The 20,809-nt window shown below is 42.1% G+C and overlaps 1 protein-coding gene across 1 annotated transcript; it reads right to left on the bottom strand.

The window, feature by feature from the left end:
- Positions 1 to 413: 413 nt before the first annotated feature.
- LOC310998021 (uncharacterized protein) lies at positions 414 to 17,382 on the bottom strand (the record flags this gene model as incomplete). Its single annotated transcript, XM_083987905.1, is given in 23 exon segments — positions 414 to 503; positions 509 to 625; positions 732 to 840; positions 972 to 1,090; positions 2,255 to 2,344; positions 2,445 to 2,568; positions 3,672 to 3,757; positions 3,890 to 4,018; positions 5,034 to 5,195; positions 7,810 to 8,022; positions 10,535 to 10,747; positions 10,844 to 11,092; positions 11,290 to 11,442; positions 11,592 to 11,696; positions 12,072 to 12,290; positions 12,596 to 12,700; positions 12,881 to 13,087; positions 13,839 to 13,983; positions 14,600 to 14,812; positions 16,001 to 16,172; positions 16,630 to 16,738; positions 17,083 to 17,142; positions 17,251 to 17,382. Coding segments are annotated over 23 exon segments (3,321 nt in total).
- Between the last annotated feature and the right edge of the window lie 3,427 nt (positions 17,383 to 20,809).

Genomic DNA, 20,809 nt, shown 5'->3' with positions numbered 1-20,809 from the left:
TCAATGATGCTACACCTGTTTACCATATTATTTTCTATGTTAATCCAAAAGATTGCGTTCTTGAACACCTGACGAACTTCATCATCAAATGCAAATTCACAAACAAACAAAATTTTACAAAATTTGCAAAATCAATATCTTAGATCGCTCCTTTTCTCCTGGAACTACAGTCTTTGTTTAAATCTCTCAATTTAATAAACAACAAAAAAAAAACAACACATTAAGTGAAAAATGCAGGGTGTGCCAGCCAACGTCTGAAATTGCTTTAAAGAAAGAGAAATAAAGATTTAGAATACTTAGAAAAATTACTTTATGGTGAATATTAACAGATAACTGAACATTTAACATGTGGATATATAGTGCAAAACTTCTCTTCGTCTGCAGGATTGCCAACTGCCCCTTTTTCTGTGATTTCAGCAGGGAATCTGAGGACAGAGTCTTCCCCGCATGCAGTTCTTCAGTGAGCTGGCGTCCCGGGTGGGACCTTCGCTGGCCTCAGTCCCTCAGTGGCGTTGTCCAGCTCCCTCTGAAGCTTCCTGCGGGAGGCGTTGGCCCTGGCGGCTTCCTCCTCCGCCTCCTTCAACTGACGCTGCAGCTGCCCCATACGGGAGTTGATCTTCTCCATCTGAGCAGAAGATGGACACATGGGAGTTGGCAGAAGAACTTTCCAGTGGAAGCACCAATAAGCAAATCTTTCTATACATGACACTTTGCTGGTCGTGACCCAGTACCTGCTCCCTGTATTGGTCGGCATGACAACGCTCATCCTCCACCCGCATCGTCACCTCCTTCAGTTTCTTCTCTGTGCGAAGAAATGTTTTGTTGGCTGCTGCTCGTTCCCTTGAGATTTAAATAAGACATAAAACAAAATTCATCATTTACAAACAATGATGTCTCAAATGAGAAGTCAGAGTCACATATTGATCCTTAAATATTAGTACAGAGAATCTATTCAGTTAGTGGAAACTTACCTGACTTCCTGCTCCAGCTGCTCCTCCAGCTGCAGGATCTTGGCATCCTGAGCAGCGATGGCTGCCTTCATCTTTGCCTCTATGGTTCCTTCCAGCTCTGCTATCTTAGCTTTCAAATCCTGCATTTATGATATTGCAACTGTCATCCAGCTCTATGCCGACGATACAGTCCTCTATCTCAGTGGTTCCCAACCTTTTTCTTAAGGGACCCATATTTTTTACCATTGTAAACTTTGGTAATAAAATAAGGAACATCATAACTTCTTTTACATGAAATACTATTATCTTTCAGTAATTTAATAACAGCATGGAACAATGACGAGAACCTGTGTATGATTACAACATATTTCTTAAGAACTTGTACTTTTAAAAACAATTTTTTCTTTAACATATGTCAATATATTCCCTATAAGTTCTGAAGAATATGTTGTAAATTTACACATGGTTTTTCTCATTGTTCCATGCTGTTATTAAATTACTGAAATATAATAAAATATTTCATGTAAAAGAAGTTACTTTACTTTTGTTAGCAGGTGGCTAACAAAAGTCTTAAATTTGTTAGCCACCTGCGGTCCACACAGTATCTCAGCCATTTTAATGCACGCTGGTTTAATCAGTGTTTCGCCGATGTTGTGTGGCTTTTTGGCTTGGGAAATTAGGAGAGAGCACTCAAGGGATGCAACCGTTGCCTGCCTCTGGTCTTTTTGTTTGCTCCTTTATGTTTTTGGGCCTGCTAGTGACAACAAGCTCTCTTTTTCCGATGAAAAACTCTTTGGGTTTACCCACCGTCTCGGGATGTTTAGTTGTCTGGTGTCGCTTCAACTTACAGGGCTTCAAACTTTCATTTGCCAGTTTCTCACAGCAAAATATACATTCAGCTCTAATTTTATCCATTGCTTCTATGAAGCCAAACTCAATATAACTTTCTTGGTAGCCCCTCTTTTTCTTTTTGACATTTTCCGCAGTCTCCTCTACCTGACGATTCGCCATCTCTCCCTTAGCTCCGTTTAGCAACAGCTGCTGCGTTCACGTCACACATGCTCTGTTCCTCGTGATATACGCCTATAACTTATTTGTTTATCTATTTAAAATCAAGAGGGCTTCGCGACCCCCCCTGGATCTTTGGCGCCCCCCTTGAGGGGTTGGGCCCCCCAGGTTGGGAACCACTGCTCTATCTCACTTCTGACACAGCACATTCAGCCCCACAGCAAGCCTTTGACAAACTTGACTTCCTGTTTGGCCCTGTTTGGCCCTTCCATTGGCCCTGCTAAAATGATACACACCTTGTTCTCTCGCTCCAGCTGTTGTCGAGCGTTTTCAATCTTCTGTGCAGCGCTGCGCTCTCCAGACAACTCCGTGTTCAGGCTCTCGACCTGAGAGAGAGAGAGATGACAGTGACAGACTTTATTGTCCCAGGAGGAAATTCTTTTCCACAGTGCTGTATTATTTCTATCTTGAGTGCAGACAGTCTACCTGCGTGGTGGCCTTTTTGAAGCGGTTGTTGAGCGCCTCTATGTTGCCCTGCTGCTCCTCCAGCTTTGCCTCCAACTGGGTGATGTGAACTTCCATCCTCCTCTTCTCCTCCAGCTGGAACGACCTGACACACAGATTTTTATTGCAACTATATCCATATTGCTCACAACCCTTTCACACTGAGGTTCTGAAAACACTTTCAAGAAATAACTAAGGTGAAGACTGTTCTAATGCTGCGTTCATAACAACTCGGAGGTCGGAATTCCCAACTTCCGACTTCTGACATCATTGCGTTCACGCTGCAGGAACTCGGAAGAAAAAAAACATGGATACCCGAAGGAAGTTTGGCATATTGTGGCTCATAGCTGAATACGAAAAATAAATGCAGCAGTAAATGATGTTTATTTTGGAGGAGAGGAGACGCCGCAGGTGAGTGCATAATGTTATAGCCTTGATAACAGTTAAACGTTATTTCCGTCACATACGAGGACCGCAATTTCACACCATACAACAATCACAGCTTAATATAAATGTATTTCATATAGGCTACTGCAATAATACACAAAAATATGCACTCAAACCTCAACAAATAACTTAAAATGTATAAATTCTAACCGTTTAAAGGCCTCATGCTGTGCACTTTTCTCTGGGTTTATTTAGCTGCTGATATCCCTAACAAGATGTATCATTGGTTTTGAGTACCTGTGATCTGCTTAATATCGTTTATACTGCCCCTTTCTGTTGCCTCTTTCTGGAGCTCTAGGCAAGTAACTGTAACCTAAGTTGCATTCATAAAAATTGAAAAAAAAAAAAACAACTGGTCACAGTGGGCGGAGTTACCTTGTGTGTGACATCACAAAAAGGAGGAAGTGCTATCTGCTTGTCTTAAAGAGACAGTTCCTACAAATGGGCGGTGTGTGTTTCTCCGTTTATGACCAGTTTGATGCATGGGGCAGTATATACGTGGCCCAGAGACCTCCCCAAGCACAAAAAAATAACAAAAATCACATTTTTCATGCCATGGGGCCTTTAAGACGAGGGCTGCCATGTTTTGATGTTGTCATAACGTCAAGTCGGAGCTCTGATATGATACCCGAGTTTCCAACCTGTAATTTCCGAGTTCGACGCCGTTCAATTCATTTTTTACAACTCCTAGCTCATTTTTTTCCGACTTCCGAGTTGTCTTGAACGCAGCATTTAAATCAGTATAAACAAGGTGACACTGACTCTGCAGAGATGCTGGAGAGCTCGTCAGCCAGCTCGTCCCTCTCCTGCTCAGCCTGTCGACGGGCTTTCTCCAACGTGGCATAGTCCTATACACACACAAACACACATGGGATGCAATCCACCGTTTTTCATATTTCCTGTGCAGCTCACATCAAATCAGCAGATCAAGTTCACAAATCTGAGAGAAGATAAACAACGTTAAGAATCAGGATCTCCACCTCCTGTCGCTGTAAGATTTCAGCTTCTAGGCCCTTGAGTTTCTTCTCATTCTCCTTGGACTGGGCGAAGAGCCCGTCCCTGGAGGCTTTGGCTTCCTCCAGCTCCCTCTGATAGTCCTTCACCTGAGCCTGCAGGAGAACAGACACAGTGTAGACCAAGTCATTGCAGTGGTATTAAGATGGGTTGGAGTGCTGTGGTCAGCACGTCCCATATGGGGCATACTGAGCCACAAAGCAGATTTATTTTATTTTTATTTTTTATTTTATTTGTTTATTTAGTCGGGACAATGCTTAATGAACATTGAGTACTAGAGTACCCACAGTAAATACACCGGATTTAGCACATGTGCTAAATTACATCCGTAGTCCCCAAAACAATACAACAATTGACATAAAAAGTCCATAAAGACGGAGGACCAGTAGATAACAGAATAGGTACATACAGTAGTTACAGGGTTGGGCATGATTCTTTAAATTGTAAAAAAATATATATATAATCTATATAGCTGCGATTAACATGATTCATTGAAATATAAAAATATATATCTATACAGCTGCGATTGACATGATTCATTAAATATAAAAATATAAATCTATACAGTTGTGCTTGACATGATTCGTTGAAATATATATAAAAAAAAAAGAAATATATATATCTATACAATTGCAATTGACATGATTCATCGAAATATAAAAATATATCTATACAGATGTGGCTGACATGGTTCGTTGAAATATAAAAATATATATCTATATAGTTGTGATTGACATGATTAATTGAAAAAAACATAATTACACATGCTCGGGCTAGATTTCCTTCCACCAGAACGAGCATGCTTACATGATTGCACCCTGACTGATTATTGCATTATTGCACACGTGCCGCCGGCCATAAACATTCACACATAGTAACTATACCTCCATTATTGAACAGATACCGGCCATAAACATTCGCATATAATATCTACATATGCTAGACTATTGCACACGCACCGGCCATAGCCATACAACTGCACACACAAGAAAGATCACCGGCTCAACTCCAATTTCAAACAGCTCCTTGATAATCTACTATCATTAAGGTTTTTCAAGCCCCAGACCTGAGGTGTTGTGCAGGAAACAAGTGTGTTTTTAGGATGTGTACCTGAAGTTTTCGGAGCTGTTTCACTGACTCGCCCCTGATTTTGTTGGCAGCTTCGATCTGCCCCTCCAGCTCGTTCAGGTCCATCTCCAGCTTCTTCTTGGCAGCGACAGACAGAGTGGCCTGTTTCCTCTCATCCTCCAGCTCTACCTCCATCTCACGCACCTGAGGGAACAAAACAGATCACGTTAAATTCAGGGTTTCTGCACTGAAAGCAAATCTAAAATGGACAAATGCTAAACTGTGTATAATTTCTTTATTTCTCAAAGTGTTCAGGGTTGGCCCAGTTGTTCAAAGGTAATCCAATCGGATTTGGGATAATGGATTGGATCAAATCTTGAAAATGGGTTGTTCAAAACCAAAAACGGATTCTGAGATCGAATTAGATCACGTAATCCAATCTTGGTTTTGATCTGGATAAAACCCTCAGTTAGTGTTGTTCAAAATTTTTCAGTAGGATCGGGATAACTTTGATCCAAAAAATCAGGATTATTCTGATCTCAGCAGTTGGGTGGATTCAGGGGGGATTTCAGGGACAAAATGTGATTTAAATTAAAGCAGAAGTAAGCGATCCGGTCGTTTTGGCTAATGCTGCGTTCCAGGCAGACTTTTGAAACCGTAAATTACAGCTTCAAGTCACAACTTACGACTTTGTAGCGTTCCAGGCAACCCACTCGTGTTTTTCCGACCTGTTTTACCTGTGAAAGTCACTATAACGGCCACTCGTAACTTCCGACCCGTGAACTCTACCAGATCGAACTGGTACAACTTCATAGGTCGGAAAAACACGAGTTACGGGCTGCCTTGAACGCACCATAACAGTCCTCGTCCCTACGTCACCACATTCACGGCTGCACACACAGCCCTGCATGCCGTTCTCTCTCCTCATTGGATAAAAACTGTAGGATACGAGAAATGTTTTCTCCTTGGCTCAGAGCAGAGCAGAGGGACTGACAGACCCGTGTTTCAGTCCAAACACTCTATGTAAGTGATTGCTGTCGGAAGATATAACTATTTAAGACTTATATTAACACAAATATATCACTTACTTCTGCTTTAAATTCAAACTGGTCAAATAAACAATATTCATAAAGTAGTATATATACAGTTATTGATTTATATTTTGAACCTAATTTTAAACAGTGATTAGTAAATAATGTTAACTTTTGAATATTCTACAACTGAAAAACTTTTCCCCAAACTGAATTTTGAAATTTGAAGTTTGAATTTGAAACACATGGGGAAATATTCACAATTTCACTAATGTACTGTATTGCTTTGTTCAATTTATTTTAACAGCCCAACCAGATGGGTGTTGAAAAGACATTGAAGAAACAAAAAAGAGCACAGAAAACAATATACACTCCGTTTTCAAATAAACACACTGGGTCTTATTCATGAAACGTGAGTAAATCTGTGTCTAGATTTGCACATAAAAGCTCACTCTACTAAAACTCTACTCCGGATTCATGAACGGTGCGGGAAACTCAGATTTGATCGTAAATACGTGTGTAACTTCATGAATGCCAACCCATCGTAAACTAACAACACGCCCCCGTGATCAGCAATTAGCATAGATCTCCATACATGAATAGCCATATAAGGAGATCCTGATCACCATATTAGGAGTTAGGTGCATCCTGCTCACCTGCGGCCATGACGCAAACGAGGAAAGAGGGAGAGAGAGAAAAAAAGAGAAAGATTGCGGATCGAAGTCATTTTAGGTGAAGTGGAGTCCAGAAAAAATATTTAATTCTCTTCTGTTAGTAGTGGTGTGACTGCAGGTCAAAGGCTGGAGGGAAGTAACAGATTTAGTGAATTAAGTGTCCTTGGCTTATTAAAGAACTGTTTAAGAAGTAAAGCCAGAATAGTTCGATATGAAACATAAAAAAAAAAAAAACACAACTACAGAGCTACAGCAGCGACGGGAGGAGGAGGCTCTTCACAGCCTCAGCTGTAGAGGAGCACGGTTGTATCAACACAAAGTTATATAGGCAGGTTATATTGTTAGAGAAGCACCAGCCGTCTGTCACAGCTCCATCCAAACCGGTGCCGACTGCGCTGCTGCGCAGGGTGAAGTGTGCGCCCACCGAGCATGTTGCAACACAAAAAAGTTTTTTCCGGTTTTATATCAGATTATTTTCATCATTAGATGGAGCCTTGACGTGTTTGTGCGTGTCCGATCCCTAAAACGTCTCTCTCTCCAAATATTTCTAATTGTTTGTCATGTTTAAATTATGTGTTTCAAAGGCATCAACGTATTTTGAACATGAGAGAGAGTAATACAGATTAAAATTGTAATTTTCAACAGTGACAAGCAGCATTTCTTTGCATTCCTACATTTACACAAGCGCTACACACAGTCCGGAGCAGGTGTAGATTTTGTGAGTAGCTACGAAAAAATCAGCACTACTAAAAGATTGATGAATGCTGAAATCCACGTAAATTTGCGCTGCTCAGGGTTTACACGCAAATCCGTGCTGCTCACGTTTCATGAATGAGACCCACTATGAGGGACCTCATGCTGCTGTTCTACCTGTTGTTAACAGACCAATCAGCCTTCATTGTGATGCACAGTCCCATCTAGAGCACTCATTATCCGGATTTTGTAATCTTGAAAATTTGGATTTGGATCAGACTGATCCAATCCAACTTTGCTTTGAACAACTGGGATAAAAGTAAAACAGATTACGTGATCCTAGATAGCAAAAAAGGGGATTTCAAAATCCGGATAATTTTTATCCAGATTACACCTTTTGAACAACTGGGTAGTGTGTACCTGTTTGACCAGGGCCCTCTTCTTCTCCTTTCCCTCTTCATCTCTGGCCTGCAGATCTCGCTCAAACTGGGCCTTCATGGCCTGCACGTTGACCTCCAGACGCAGTTTGGCGTCTTCTGTGGCCTGCAGCTCGTCCTCCTGCTCCTCCAGCTGAGTCCTCATCTCCCCCAACTGTTGCTCCAGCATACGCTTGGACTTCTCCAGTTCACGGACCTGAGGCACAGAGTCAGGAGACACAAGACAGTAACCATGCTTCCATCCACACGTTTTAATTCACATTAAGCAATATCAAATTAAAAATGCTTTATGGAGGCAGTAAAATTTGATAAAATATCAGCAATATCGATAAAAAGTTAATATGGTCAATCTCATCAGATTTTCTATTGATCGATACAAAGTTTATGCGACAAATGCTGATGGAAAGAGTTCTTTGCAAGGTAAATATGAGTTGTGATCATGTTTTATGTCAATTCTGCTACGTATTCCAGATCTGCATCAAAGCGGTGTTTAGATGACAAGCATGTTGCATTATAAGAACCAGCATATAGCCTATAACTTCCCTATTTACCAAATTAACTAGGCTGGCGTGCGCATGGCTCAGTGGTTTCCAGGCAACGACTCGGATCGATGTCCTCCTTTGCGATTTAGTACAAAAATGAATGGAAACACCTTAAAGAGGAACTAAGCAGGATTTCTTCCGTGGCTATGCTACATTTTTACCATAAAGGGATAGTTCACCCAAAATTGAAATTTCACTCATTATCTACTCACCCTCATGTCGACTAAGGGCTGGGAGAAGTTTCAGAGTCCTTTGTGGCTTCTCTGAGTTACAGGGGGTCTCAGTGTAGGAGTGCATGTCCATATAACGGTTGCAAATGGATACCAACTGTCTTCGTAACAAAAAGACACACCAAAAAACATCCAAATACCTCCAAATAGACTTATTTATTTATTTATTTATTTTTTTATTGAAGCCCCGAAATGCTAAATTGTCCCAAGAAAAATTTAATAAGTCTATTTTTCAAGCGGAAGCTCCTCTTCCCAGTTCGTCCAAATTTGACGTTTTTTGGTGTGTCTTTTTGTTACGAAGACAGTTGGTATCCAGTTGCAACCGTTATATGGACATGCACTGCTACGTCGAGACCCCCTGTAACTCAGAGAAGCCACGGATAACTCTGAAACTTCTCCCAGCCCTTAAGGGGGGTACACACATAAAGATTTTCTAAATCTCAACCGATTTTTTATCTGTGAGAGACCCCACACATAAAGATAAAAAATCTGTGATTGAACAGTTTTGATCGTATTGTGTGTGTTGTGCTGCGATATTCCAAACACAACACCTCACACGCATCAAGATTTTTCAGAATCTTGACCTTCCGGTCAGAAAACTCAGAAAGAGACCCGCGGCATCAGCAGCGATACCAGGGGTGTCGTTGTAGCTACTCTTTCGGGTCTATTTCCGGAATGGACAATGAGAGCGACGTAATTTTTTAATGAAAGCGGGACACTTCAGCCTTTACAACGATCCCATCTGTGTGTGTCTGTGGCTCCGGACGCCGAGCAGTCAAGCGGCTGTCCAATAGGGACCCGTGCGCTGTCACATGACGGGCTGTGAGCGGCGGTCACATGTTCGTCTAAACATGGCTGCTCTATTGCTGGCTGTTGCCGGCTATGTGCGCTACCGTCCTTGCTATCGGCTATCAGGAAACCTCCTGTGTATGCGTGAATGTCTGTGTGAACCTCATGTAATGCCAGGGCTGCACCGTGGCTCTCTGTGAGGTTGCCATTGTTGTGCGGAGAAGTGTCTTGCCGCGAGCAGCATGCAGAGCTCGGTGAGCAGAGCTCGGCAAGCAGGCGCTTCTCCGCACAACACACACATGAGGTTTGATTGAAACGGCCACAGTTGTCGGCCCTGATAATCGTAAATATTGAACATGTTTAATACTTATGATTATCGGCGCCGAACATTTGTCTTTGGTCGGAAGGGGGAAAATCGGGGCAAAATCAGCCCGATTATCTTTATGTGTGTGGCAGGCATTAGTCGACATGAGGGTGAGTAGATAATGAGTGAAATTTCAATTTTGGGTGAACTATCCCTTTAATTAAAAAGCTCTGGAGTAATTGTGATAGTTAACTACATGACTTGACTCGTTACGAGTGACAACGGAGTCTCTCTGTCTTCACCTGGCGTCTCACGGCTGAAAACCAACCTTGCAACATCAGTGAAGTTGATCGGTCGCCGCCCCGGTGTCCCAGCTCTCGTCTCTGCACCCCGCGACACAAACACGCTCTGTAACCCCTAATCTTTTGTTCATGACGGTTAAGACTACACAAACACACGCGCCATAACATCGTTTATGTTATGTAACGTTTTCCACCGCTCCATTTATTGATATTTGGCCGGCTTCAAATGCACATGGCTGAGAGCAGCGTAACTAAACAGCGGAAAAGCGAGCAGACTTGCAAAACAATTTGATACATCAGTATGTTTGCAAAATAGCACATGATGTCATTACACATGGTATGGCTTTTTATTCGATTTAAAGGTCTGACATGGAAACGCACTTGAGCTGGCATTGTTCGCATTAATATTTTTAGCGATCTTCAGATAATTCAGTCGACAAGTGGATGGAAACATGGTTATAGTGAAATAACAGCAGGATGATGAATCCAGATGGAAATGGCATTACAAAAAAGGTGTATGAGTAGGTCAAAGGTCACTCACATTCTTCCCTACATCGTCCTTGGAGCTCATCAGGTCCTTCATTTCAGCATGGAGCTGCTTATTAAACCTCATCAGCTCCTCTTTAGTCTTCAAGGCCTCCTCCAGAGCTCTGGCCATAGATAGAGCCTTGGTGTCCTTCTCTCTGGCCTCCGCCTCCGCACGGTCACGCTCCTCAGCGTAACGAGCTGAGACGGTCTTCTTCTCAGCCAGCATCTAGTGCAGACAGACCAACAAAAGACCTTTTAGACACGACAGCCCTCCATGACCTCAGTGTGTGATTTCTGAGACATTTTTGGTCATCCACTTCACCTGGTCAAACTTCTTCTGCTTCTTCTCCAGGTGGGAGACAGTCTGTCTCTGGTGGTCCAGGTCCACCACCAGGACGTCCAGCTCCTGCTGCAGTCGGTTCTTGTTCTTCTCCATCTTGTCCATGGCCATGGTCTTTTCCTCCAGACGCTGGCTGGTCAGCTCAAAGTCTTTCTGGAGTTTCTTCTTCACCTCCTCCAGGCTCTCCTTCACCCCCGAGTCCCTCTCCAGCTTTGTCTTTGTCTCATACAGCTACAGGATGGACAATAACAAAAGAAATCAATGTTGTATGTCCACTGAGTGTCAGAGATGTAGATACATCTGGAGGTGCACCACCCCTTTAGTTCTATTTACTGTATGTACGTATATAATTGCCCAATGGATGCATATTGATGAGACTAGTAAAGTAAAACTGGTAGTAAAACTAATGTTCATGTGTGTAATTGTACCTGGCCTTGCGCTAAGTGCAACAGGTCCTGCAGGTTGCGTCGAGCCTCCTCCTCCTCCTTCTGCTGCTCAATCACGGTGTTCTTCTCCACCTCCAGCTGGCGGATTCGGCCACTCAAGCTCCGCTTCTCACGCGTCTCCTGTTGCTGCAACTCCTACACAACAGAACACACACAGAAATGATCTTCAATTCAATTCCATTCCATTAAAAGATCTCACATAAAAACCATACAAATTCTAAAATTCCTGTGGCGCTCACATAAAAGCTGCAACAGCAGATAGATCTTGCCCTAAAAACAGGTACCTGTTTCTTTTCGTTTAAAATACGCACTGCAGTAGGGATACTAGAGTTCTTGTAGGTCTTTTTTTTGGCCAGGGGTACTCTGAACCGGCTGCCTGAAGGTAAAAGCTGAAAGGAGCCATGGAGGGGATGTGAGGGGTCTGTGGTGATCAAGAGTGCTTTCATCTGTACTGCGCGTCTGTAGAGATCTGGGAGTTGTAACTGAGGTGTACCGGTGATTTTCACAGCTTGTTTTATGATTCTGGAAAGTTTTTTCTTGCTTTTTTCAGTTAGGAAATTGTACCAGGATGCAATGTTGAAAGTGAAGACTGACTCAATGAGTGACCGATACACTACTGTTAAAATGTCCTGTTTTACATTAAAACCTTTCAGCCTCCTCAAAAGAAACATGTGCTGTTGGGCCTTTTTGTAAACTCCATCTGCATGTTGGAGGAAGGACAGGTGGTGATCGATGTCAGTGCCCAAGTATCTGAAAACATTGACCTGCTCCACCGCCTGCCCCTCTAGCATGAGAGGCTCAAAGAGGGGGTGGGGGTTATCAGGTGTCTGACGGCCCCCACAACACAGCTCCTTGGTCTTTGAAATGTTTAGGACCATGGAGCTGTCCCGGAGCCAGGTGGTCATGAAGTCCACATACTGCCTGTATATGAACAGGGAATGGTCATCTGTCAGACAGGCCACCAGGGCCATGTCGTCAGCGTACTTCAGAAGCGTCAGACGACATGGCCCTGGTGGCCTGTCTGACAGATGACCTCTTCTATGTCCTCACATTATTCTTATGACTTTGATTTCATTATGTACGTTAGAAACAGCCCCCCTGTCTTGGTTTTGACTTTAGATAAAATCACAGTAACAGTTACCTGACGTCTTTGTAACTTTACAGTGGTGTACCTCCATTGACCTCCATAGACTGGAGATCAGTAAAAACAGTCATTCTAGGTGGTGTTTCCTTTAGTTTTACACTTGTTTTGACAGAAAGGCAGGTGATGCCTTGATGTCTGTCTCACCTCTGAGTCTTGCAGTTTGCTGTTCAGGTCGTCAACTTCCAGGGCCAGTTGGACACGTTTTGTCTCCGTCTCCTCCAGCAGATCTGAAACATTGTCCAGCTCCGTCTAGCAAAAGTTAAATAGGGTTATAATGACAGAACAAAAAAAATATCCACAGCAAAGCAAACAAACAAACCACAGTTGTTGTTCTTGGAAGTCAGATTTATTTAAAATACAACATCTGGATCATTCATTCTTCATATTCTTTTTATAGTAAATATATATATAACATGTGGAGGTATTTACCTGGAGTGTGTGTGAACGTTCAACCAGTTCTTCGTTGGCCTTCTCTACCTCCGTGGCCATGGCCATAAACTCCTCCAGCCGCTTCTCCAGCTTCTTCCTCTTGTGCTCCGACTCTGTCTTTGCCTGCTTCAGGCTCTTCAGTTCACCGGCCATTTCTCTGTTGTCTATCTCCAGCCGCTGATTGTTCTTCTCCAGTTCGGCCTTCAACTGCACAGAACAAAGTAGACTGGGATAAATACTTGTGTTTGTTAAAAGAATAGTTCACCCAAAATTCAAATTGCACTCATTATCTACTCACCCTCATGTCAACCAAGGGCTGGGAGAAGTTTCAGAGTCCTCCGTGGCTTCTCTGAGTTACAGGGAGTCTCGGCGTAGCAGTGCATGTCCATATAACGGTTGCAAATGGATACCAACTGTCTTCGTAACAAAAAGACACACCAGAAAACATCCAAATACCTCCATGCTGCTTGTATGTAATGTCAGTCTTGTATTGAAGGCCCGAAATGCGAAATTGTTCCGCGATTTACGCCGGCGTCAGTAATCGCACTGTCGCCGGCGCAAATCTCGCAAGATTTGGACGGACCAGGAAGAGGAGCTTCCGCTGCAAACAAGCTTGAAATATAGACTTTTTCTGAACAATTTCGCATTTCGGGACTTCAATACAAGACGGACATTACATACGAGCAGCATGGAGGTATTTGGGTGTTTTTTGGTGTGTCTTTTTGTTACGAAGAAAAGTGGTATCCATTTGCAACCGTCATATGGACAGGCAGTGCTGCACGGAGCCCTGCTGTAACTCAGAGAAGCCACGGAGGACTCTGAAACTTCTCCCAGCCCTTAGTCGACATGAGGGTGAGTAGATAATGAGTGAAATTTCAATTTTGAGTGAACTATCCCTTTAATTGCCTGATAAATTGTTGGTATACTCACCTGGAACAACCAAGCACAACCTACTCACCATTTTGGCCCGGTCCAGCTGCTCAGACACATCCTCCAGTGCTGTTGCATGCCTCTGGCTGATTTCCTGGATCTGGGCCTTGTGGCTTTTGCTCTCCTCATCTATGGTCTTCCTCAGCTCTGCAACCTCTTGTTCTCGCTTTGTCCTGAAGTTTAGACCCAAGAGAGAGGATTAAATCAGGGTATATACAGGAATCTTGAAGTTCATTCTAATACTGTACCTTTTTAAGACTTTTTCAAGACCTTCTCAATATTTTTCAATGCCTCACCGCCACTTCAAGCTGTAACCATTTACACCAGTGACACTTTTAACTTAACAGTTAAATCAAACGCAAAGTTTATGAAAAAAAAGAAACATTGCTCCACTCTCAAAAAACAAAAACACTTTTCTATGTACCGGTTCATCTTTGTTTTTTAATAAAATGAATAAATTCACACACTTTTACAATGTTTTTAGGACTCAAACTCTTGGACAGCTAATTCAGAAAAAAATACCTTCAAAATTTAAGACTTTATAATGTCGTGGAAAGACTTTTTAATACTTTTTAAGGGTCTTAATTTTCCCAAAATTGATTTATCACCATTTAATACTTTTCAAGACCCCGCGGATACCCTGTAAATGGACAGGACACCTTGAAGGTACAGTATGAAAACATCAATGGTATTGTTTGGATGAAATCCAAACAAACTGTCCTCTGAGCAGGCAGGCAGGGTATATTATTAGTCACAGACAAACGCTTTACCGTAGCTCTAAACAAGCACCTGAGCTTCTGCTGGGCAGTGATGTTGTCCTGCATGTCTTCCAGCTTCATCTTCAGATCCTCCAGCTCCTCACTCAGGTCCCTCTTCTGTTTTTCAGCTCTAATTCGACATTCGTTTTCTGCCTTAAACTGCTCGTCAAGTTTACCGAGGGCCTCCTGCAGCTCCCGCAGCTGCTTCATGGCGCTCTTCTTCTGGATGCTTTCCTCGTTACACCTAGTGAGGAACACACAGAGCAAACAGACAGTGTTCTTTGTTAGTTTTTTTGTCATTTAAGTTTTTATTCAATATTTTATGCCAACATCATACAAAAGACATCGGACTTCCACACAAACATCACCATAGTAAACAAAAATATACAGAAAAAAGAAAAAGAAGAGAGAGAAAAAAACAAAAAAAAAACACAAATCACAGCCCATAAACAGCGCAGCACATCTCCCAGCACTAAACACCATGGTCACCGAAAAAAATATATATACAGTATATATATATGACAATATACCCATATACAAGTGGTCAATCCCTCATAGGATTCAGGTACCTATTCCCCTCTTATATGATTCAGAAAATGACCCCAGACCTGGTAAATTTAAATAAATTTCCCTTTGTTATCATTTAACCTTGCGATCATCAATTCATAGGAGGCATTATCCATCATCAGCTTAACCCAGTCAGTAAATTCTGGTTGAGTCTGACTCTTCCAGTGGCGAAGAATGATCCTAGCTGCAGTAATGAAGCCTGTTACTGCTAAACCAAATTCTGCTTTTGATATTCCTGGTGGTGACCTTGACTTATCTCCCAGTAGACAGAGTTGGGGGGATTCAGGTAGAGTTTTTCCCAGCCATTCTGCCAATTTTCCTATAACTTTTTTCCAGAAAGGGAAAATCAAAGAGCACTCCCACAGTAAGTGTAAGAAGGAGTGTTGTTTGTTTGTTGACAGCCCCGGTTTGAATCCTGCATCGAGTGGCCCTTTCCTGCATGCCATTCCCCCCTCTCTCTGCCTCCCCGTCAGAGCAACACTGGGAGCGTCCACTACAAACAAGCTTAAAATATAGACTTATTTAATTTTTTTTTTGAACAATTTCTCATGTCGGGGCTTCAATACAAGAGGGACATTACAGATGAGCAGTATGGAGGTATTTGGATGTTCTTTTGGTGTGTCTTTTTGGACGAAGAAAAGTGAGGCCCATTCGCAACTGTCATATGGACATGCAGTGCTGCACGGAGCCCCCCTGTAACTCAGAGAAATTTGAATTTTGGGTGAACTATCCCTTTAAGAATCTAATTAAATGTTCAATATCAAAGTCTTAAGGGTTATGAAAAGTACCAAAGTTGAGTTGGCTGATTTGGAGACTACACACTTTCCATTTTGACATTTAGTTTGTCCTTATGTGTCTGACTGACCTGACCAGAGCATCCTGCAGTTCCTCCTCCTTCATGGTCAGCTGGATCTTCAGCTCCTCTATCTGGACCTGCAGCTCAGCGATCTGGTCCCGCATGTCAGTCGTCTCAGCACGCAGTTTGCGTTTGGCTTTCTCCAGCTCCTGGTGGGTTTTCTCCTCCTTCTTCAAACGCTCTGAAGTGAGACACAAGTCAGACATAGACGGGAGTAATAAACAAAATGGTAAATAGAACAAGGCCAACGAAAATAAGTTCAAGAAGTGAACTAGCAAAGCCATGAGTTTAGAGGGGTTATTAAAGGTCACAGAAAGAGACAAACCACACATACAGCTCAAAGTCATTTCATAAACTGCTTTGCAGTGCATTAAGACACCACAACTCTAAACAGTAAATTTACCCAGTTAATGATTGTTAATTTCTCTGTTGATTGATTGGTTTGCCAAAAGAATTTACCCAGTTAAGGTCACAGACAGTCATACTGCATGTGCTACATCTACAGCGTTCACATGGGGCGAGGTGGGTAAGGTGTGTCTTTCCCAAGGACATAATAACAACATCTTGAAGTCTACATTGTGTTTTTCTTTTTTTCTCTATTCTAAGGCCAGAAGAGCAGCTGGCTGGTAGTTCCTCACCCTCCAGGTCAGCAATTATCTCCTGCTTGTTCTTGACCTTGAGGTTCCTCGCTTTTTGCTCTTTCTCTGACAGCTGGGACATCATCGACCAGGAATGCTTCTCCAGGTCCTGTAAAAGGAAGCAAGTAAAATCATTTAAAGTAAAAAAAAAAAACTAAAAAAAGACGACATAAATGAGTATTTAATCTCTCATGTACAGTATGTATGGTGATAAAATGGGCCTTACTTCCTGCTATATTGTTTTGAATAACATTTAAATAACTGGCACAGTGCACTCCCAACATTCAACTCATGGACTCCCGTGTTAAGCACACATCTGACTCAGGTTCTCAGTGGTCGAGTGGTTAAGAGTACGCCCCAATGTTGGGTTTGCCTGACGTAGTGATCGCCAGATCAATTCTTGATCTGTACTGTGAGTCAAAAATGTCCAAAAACAAAACCCAATACTCTCACCTCAAGAGCTCTGTCCTCCTCCTGGCCCTGCATCTCTCCAACATGCTCCTCCAGGTTATTCTTTGTGTCACAGGAACACTTATAAGGCTGTCAAAGTTTCAACACTGGATCAAAAAAACTGCTGAGATGAGTGGGAGTGCTATAGGATATGGATGTGAACAATTGTACCTGGTCTTGCGCAGACTGCAGCTGGTTCTCCATGTTTCGTTGTGCCTCCTCCTGGTGCTGCTCCATCAAGGTGCTCTTCTCCACCGTCAGCTGGTGTATTTCACTGCCAGAGACATGTGTGTTACACTTCATGTGGGCTGAAGGTTCATTTTCACACAAGCTTGAGTGTAATCTTTGTAGACAACTGTTTCTCACAGACCGGAGAAACTGCTTTGTAGGTTCAAAATTAGTTAAAAGTCTTCCTCTTCTGTGTAGTTCAACTGTGGATGGATGTTTTTGTGGGACATCTTTGTCTTCACATTACTCTCACAGCCTTTATTTCATCATGGACATTGAAAACACCCCCAGTGCCTTTGGTTTAGATAAAATCACAGTGACAGTAACAGCTACTTGTGTTTATGTCTATGGTTGAGACAGAGACAGGTCTTGAACAAAGTTCATTTTCTCCTGATGTGTCCGTCTGAAAACTGTGTTTTGTGTCTGAAAAGTGTTTTTGTGTCAAAGCGTTCAGAAGAGATGTAGCTTGTGAAAAATTAGTCCAAAATGTATTTCAGTAACGGTGGGGCGAAAGAATCGACCATAATCTGTGTTCACGTTCAATTTTCCCATTGGAGTCAATACACTCAAGGCCAGTGTTGGGAAAGTTCACTTTCTACATGAACTAGTTCAAAGTTCAGTTCACAAATTTTAAAATGAACTACTTCAGTTCATAGTTCATAATTCAATATTTTGAAGTTCATGGTTCCAAAACGGAACTAGTTCAGTTCAATCAATTCAATATGTTGCTATTATTTTTCAAAATTATTGCCTCAGTCCATATCGAACCACAGACAGCTATTTTAGCAGTTTAGCTATCTATGGTTTTAAGCAGTAGTATTAGTTATAGTTACTACTTTACTTTCCCCAAAAAGTAACTGAGTTACAACGTGATGAAAGTAATTACCAGGAAAACTATTGCATTACTATTTTATCCCTGTAAAGCCTGAACCATGAAATAATTGTCAGAAAATTCTAAAATTTTGAAATTGGACCCTTTGGACCTTCTGACAAAAAATGTAAAAAATATATAAGTCCAAATTTTTATTTTTATTTTATTTTTTATAGGAGATTTGCATAGAAAATGACCTTACATACCTGCTGTATCTAATTTGATACACACATTTTCAACACGGTTCTATAAAATAAGTTATGAAATATTAAGTAGTTTTACTTTGCATCAATGCAGTAAGTATTCCTATTGAAGTTTCAGTAAAAATAAATTAAGTTTTTCTCACGTTATCTTTTTCAAAATTGGCAATAATATCCATGAGACAAAACACATTTGGGTCACTGATTGACAGCAGCCATAGCCTATTGGACGTCCAAGTGAAGGCCTGCTGGTGCATAAATAACTGCACCCTGGTGGTTTGTCTGATCATTGCATGTATCTGATTGTATACATTAGGTTTTTCAGCGGGAAAAAATCACAGTGAGGATGTAGAGGTCTGAAAAACTCATGTATTTTCATGTATCAAATTTGATACAAATTTGAGAATTTTATGTCAAATTACTTGGACTTCCCTCTCTATGAACGAGTTGAGGTGGCGTTTCCCCCCAAAAAACACAGTTTTTAGCTAATGTGGATGATACACAAACAAAACAAAAAAACCTCACCTCTGTCAGCCTTGCAGTTTACTGTTCAGGTCGTCAGCTTCTTCTCCGCCTCCTCTGGTGACAGCAGCACAATAAACTCACAATAATCCACAGCAAAGCAAAAATATGTTCACACCAGAAGTCACAGAATGCTTCATTTAAACCACAACACCTGGGACCATTTCATAGCTAAACGTTTGGTTACCACGGTAATGCTGGTTCTCTTCACTATGCAACCTCATTCATGACCATTCATGAACCATTCACAGACCATTATCTAAACAGAGAGGATCCAGCTCATCCACCTGCAGCCCCCTCTCTCCAGCAGCTCATCCTCCATGTGCCCCACATAGGCCAGGAGGCAGAGCAGGCGGTGGTTAGTTACCCTGTTGTGAAAAACCATTTGGGACAGAAAGACCTGTGGTTATTTGTTCAGCACATGTATTTTTTTTCTTAAATATTCTATCTTCCGACAGCAACCACTTACATAGAGTGTTTGGTCTGAAACACGGGTCTGTCAGTCACTCTGCTCTGCTGTAAGCCGAGGAGAAAACTTTCCTTGTATCCTACAACCTTTATCCAATGAGGAGAGAGAACGGCATAAAGGGGCGGTCCTCTCTGTGTGTGATGCGCGTGAATGTGGTGACGTAGGGACGAGGGCGGGGGCTGCTAACTCCATCGGCTGACAGGAAGTTAGCCAAAACGACCGGATAGCTTACTTCTGCTTTAACTTTAAAACCAGATTAAATCATGGTTTAAGTGTAATTCTGTTGAACCTTAAACCTAGTTAAAAATTTAGACAGATTACATTTAAACCTCCCTTTAAACCTCAGTTCAACCAGAACTTTAAACTCCAGTTTAAACTATGATCTAGGGCAGGGGTCTTCAACGTTTTCCAGGCCAAGGACCCCCAAACTGATGGAGAGATGGAACGGGGACCCCCTACTTATATAAAACTGTGTTTTATAGCCTATGGGCTCTTTGCACAGCTCCACTACTTCCTGAACTTGATGCTGCTCCTTCATTTCCTGTCTTACATTATTGGACAAACTGATGGTCAGACACACCTGGATTAATCAGGTTGTCCAATAATGTAAGACAGGAAATGAAGGAGCAGCATTAAGTTCAGGAAGTAGTGGAGCTGTGCAAAGAGCCCATTTAACTGGTTCTAATTGTCAACACTTAATTTCCTATGAAACATCCCATCATTCTGACAATTCTTGCCTCCTATGGTCGGAATGACAGTATTTTTTTTTCCTTTTTTAAACATCCTGCCTTTCCGACAATTCCTTTAATGGGGAGCATACGTCAGTCCGACTGCCCAAAAGTCCGACGGCTCATTTCTCCGACTACCCATTCTACAGTGGGGTTAGGGCTACTTAAGTCGGAGAAGTGGGAGGTCGGACTAATGGATGCAAAAATAAAGAAATGTATGGTCGGAGAAATGGGTAGTCGGACAGACGTCATGCGCCCTCCTTTAATAGCGTATTTTTTCCCCAAAAGATTTTGCACTGGTTGGGCTTAGGCAATGAAAAGAGTTGGATAAGTTTAGTAAAAAGACCAGGTAGAGGATAGACAGGTCAGATAGATAGCGAGAGTCCAGATAAGTAGGAGGGAGTCACCTGTTGAGTAACGCACATTTCCTTATATTGAAAGCCTTGTCGGAATGGTGGGACGATGGCATGTCGGAATGGTGGTCTGTCTAAATGGTGGGATGTCGGAATGACAGCATGTAACCTTTTGTATCACCCATACTCTCTCCATTAAAACAACCTGCTGCTCTTGGCTGAAATCAGCCCGTTGTAGCTCCATTTAGTGAGGAAGTAGAATCATATGACGCCAAATGCCTCCTTTGATGTGAATGCGCACAGATCATAAAGCTGAGAGCCGGACTTAAAAGAATAGTTCACCCAAAATTCAAATTGCA

This window comes from Trachurus trachurus (assembly GCF_905171665.1).
Source record: "Trachurus trachurus genome assembly, chromosome: 15".
Classification (NCBI taxonomy): domain Eukaryota; kingdom Metazoa; phylum Chordata; class Actinopteri; order Carangiformes; family Carangidae; genus Trachurus; species Trachurus trachurus.
This window is presented reverse-complemented; position numbering and strand designations above follow the sequence as displayed.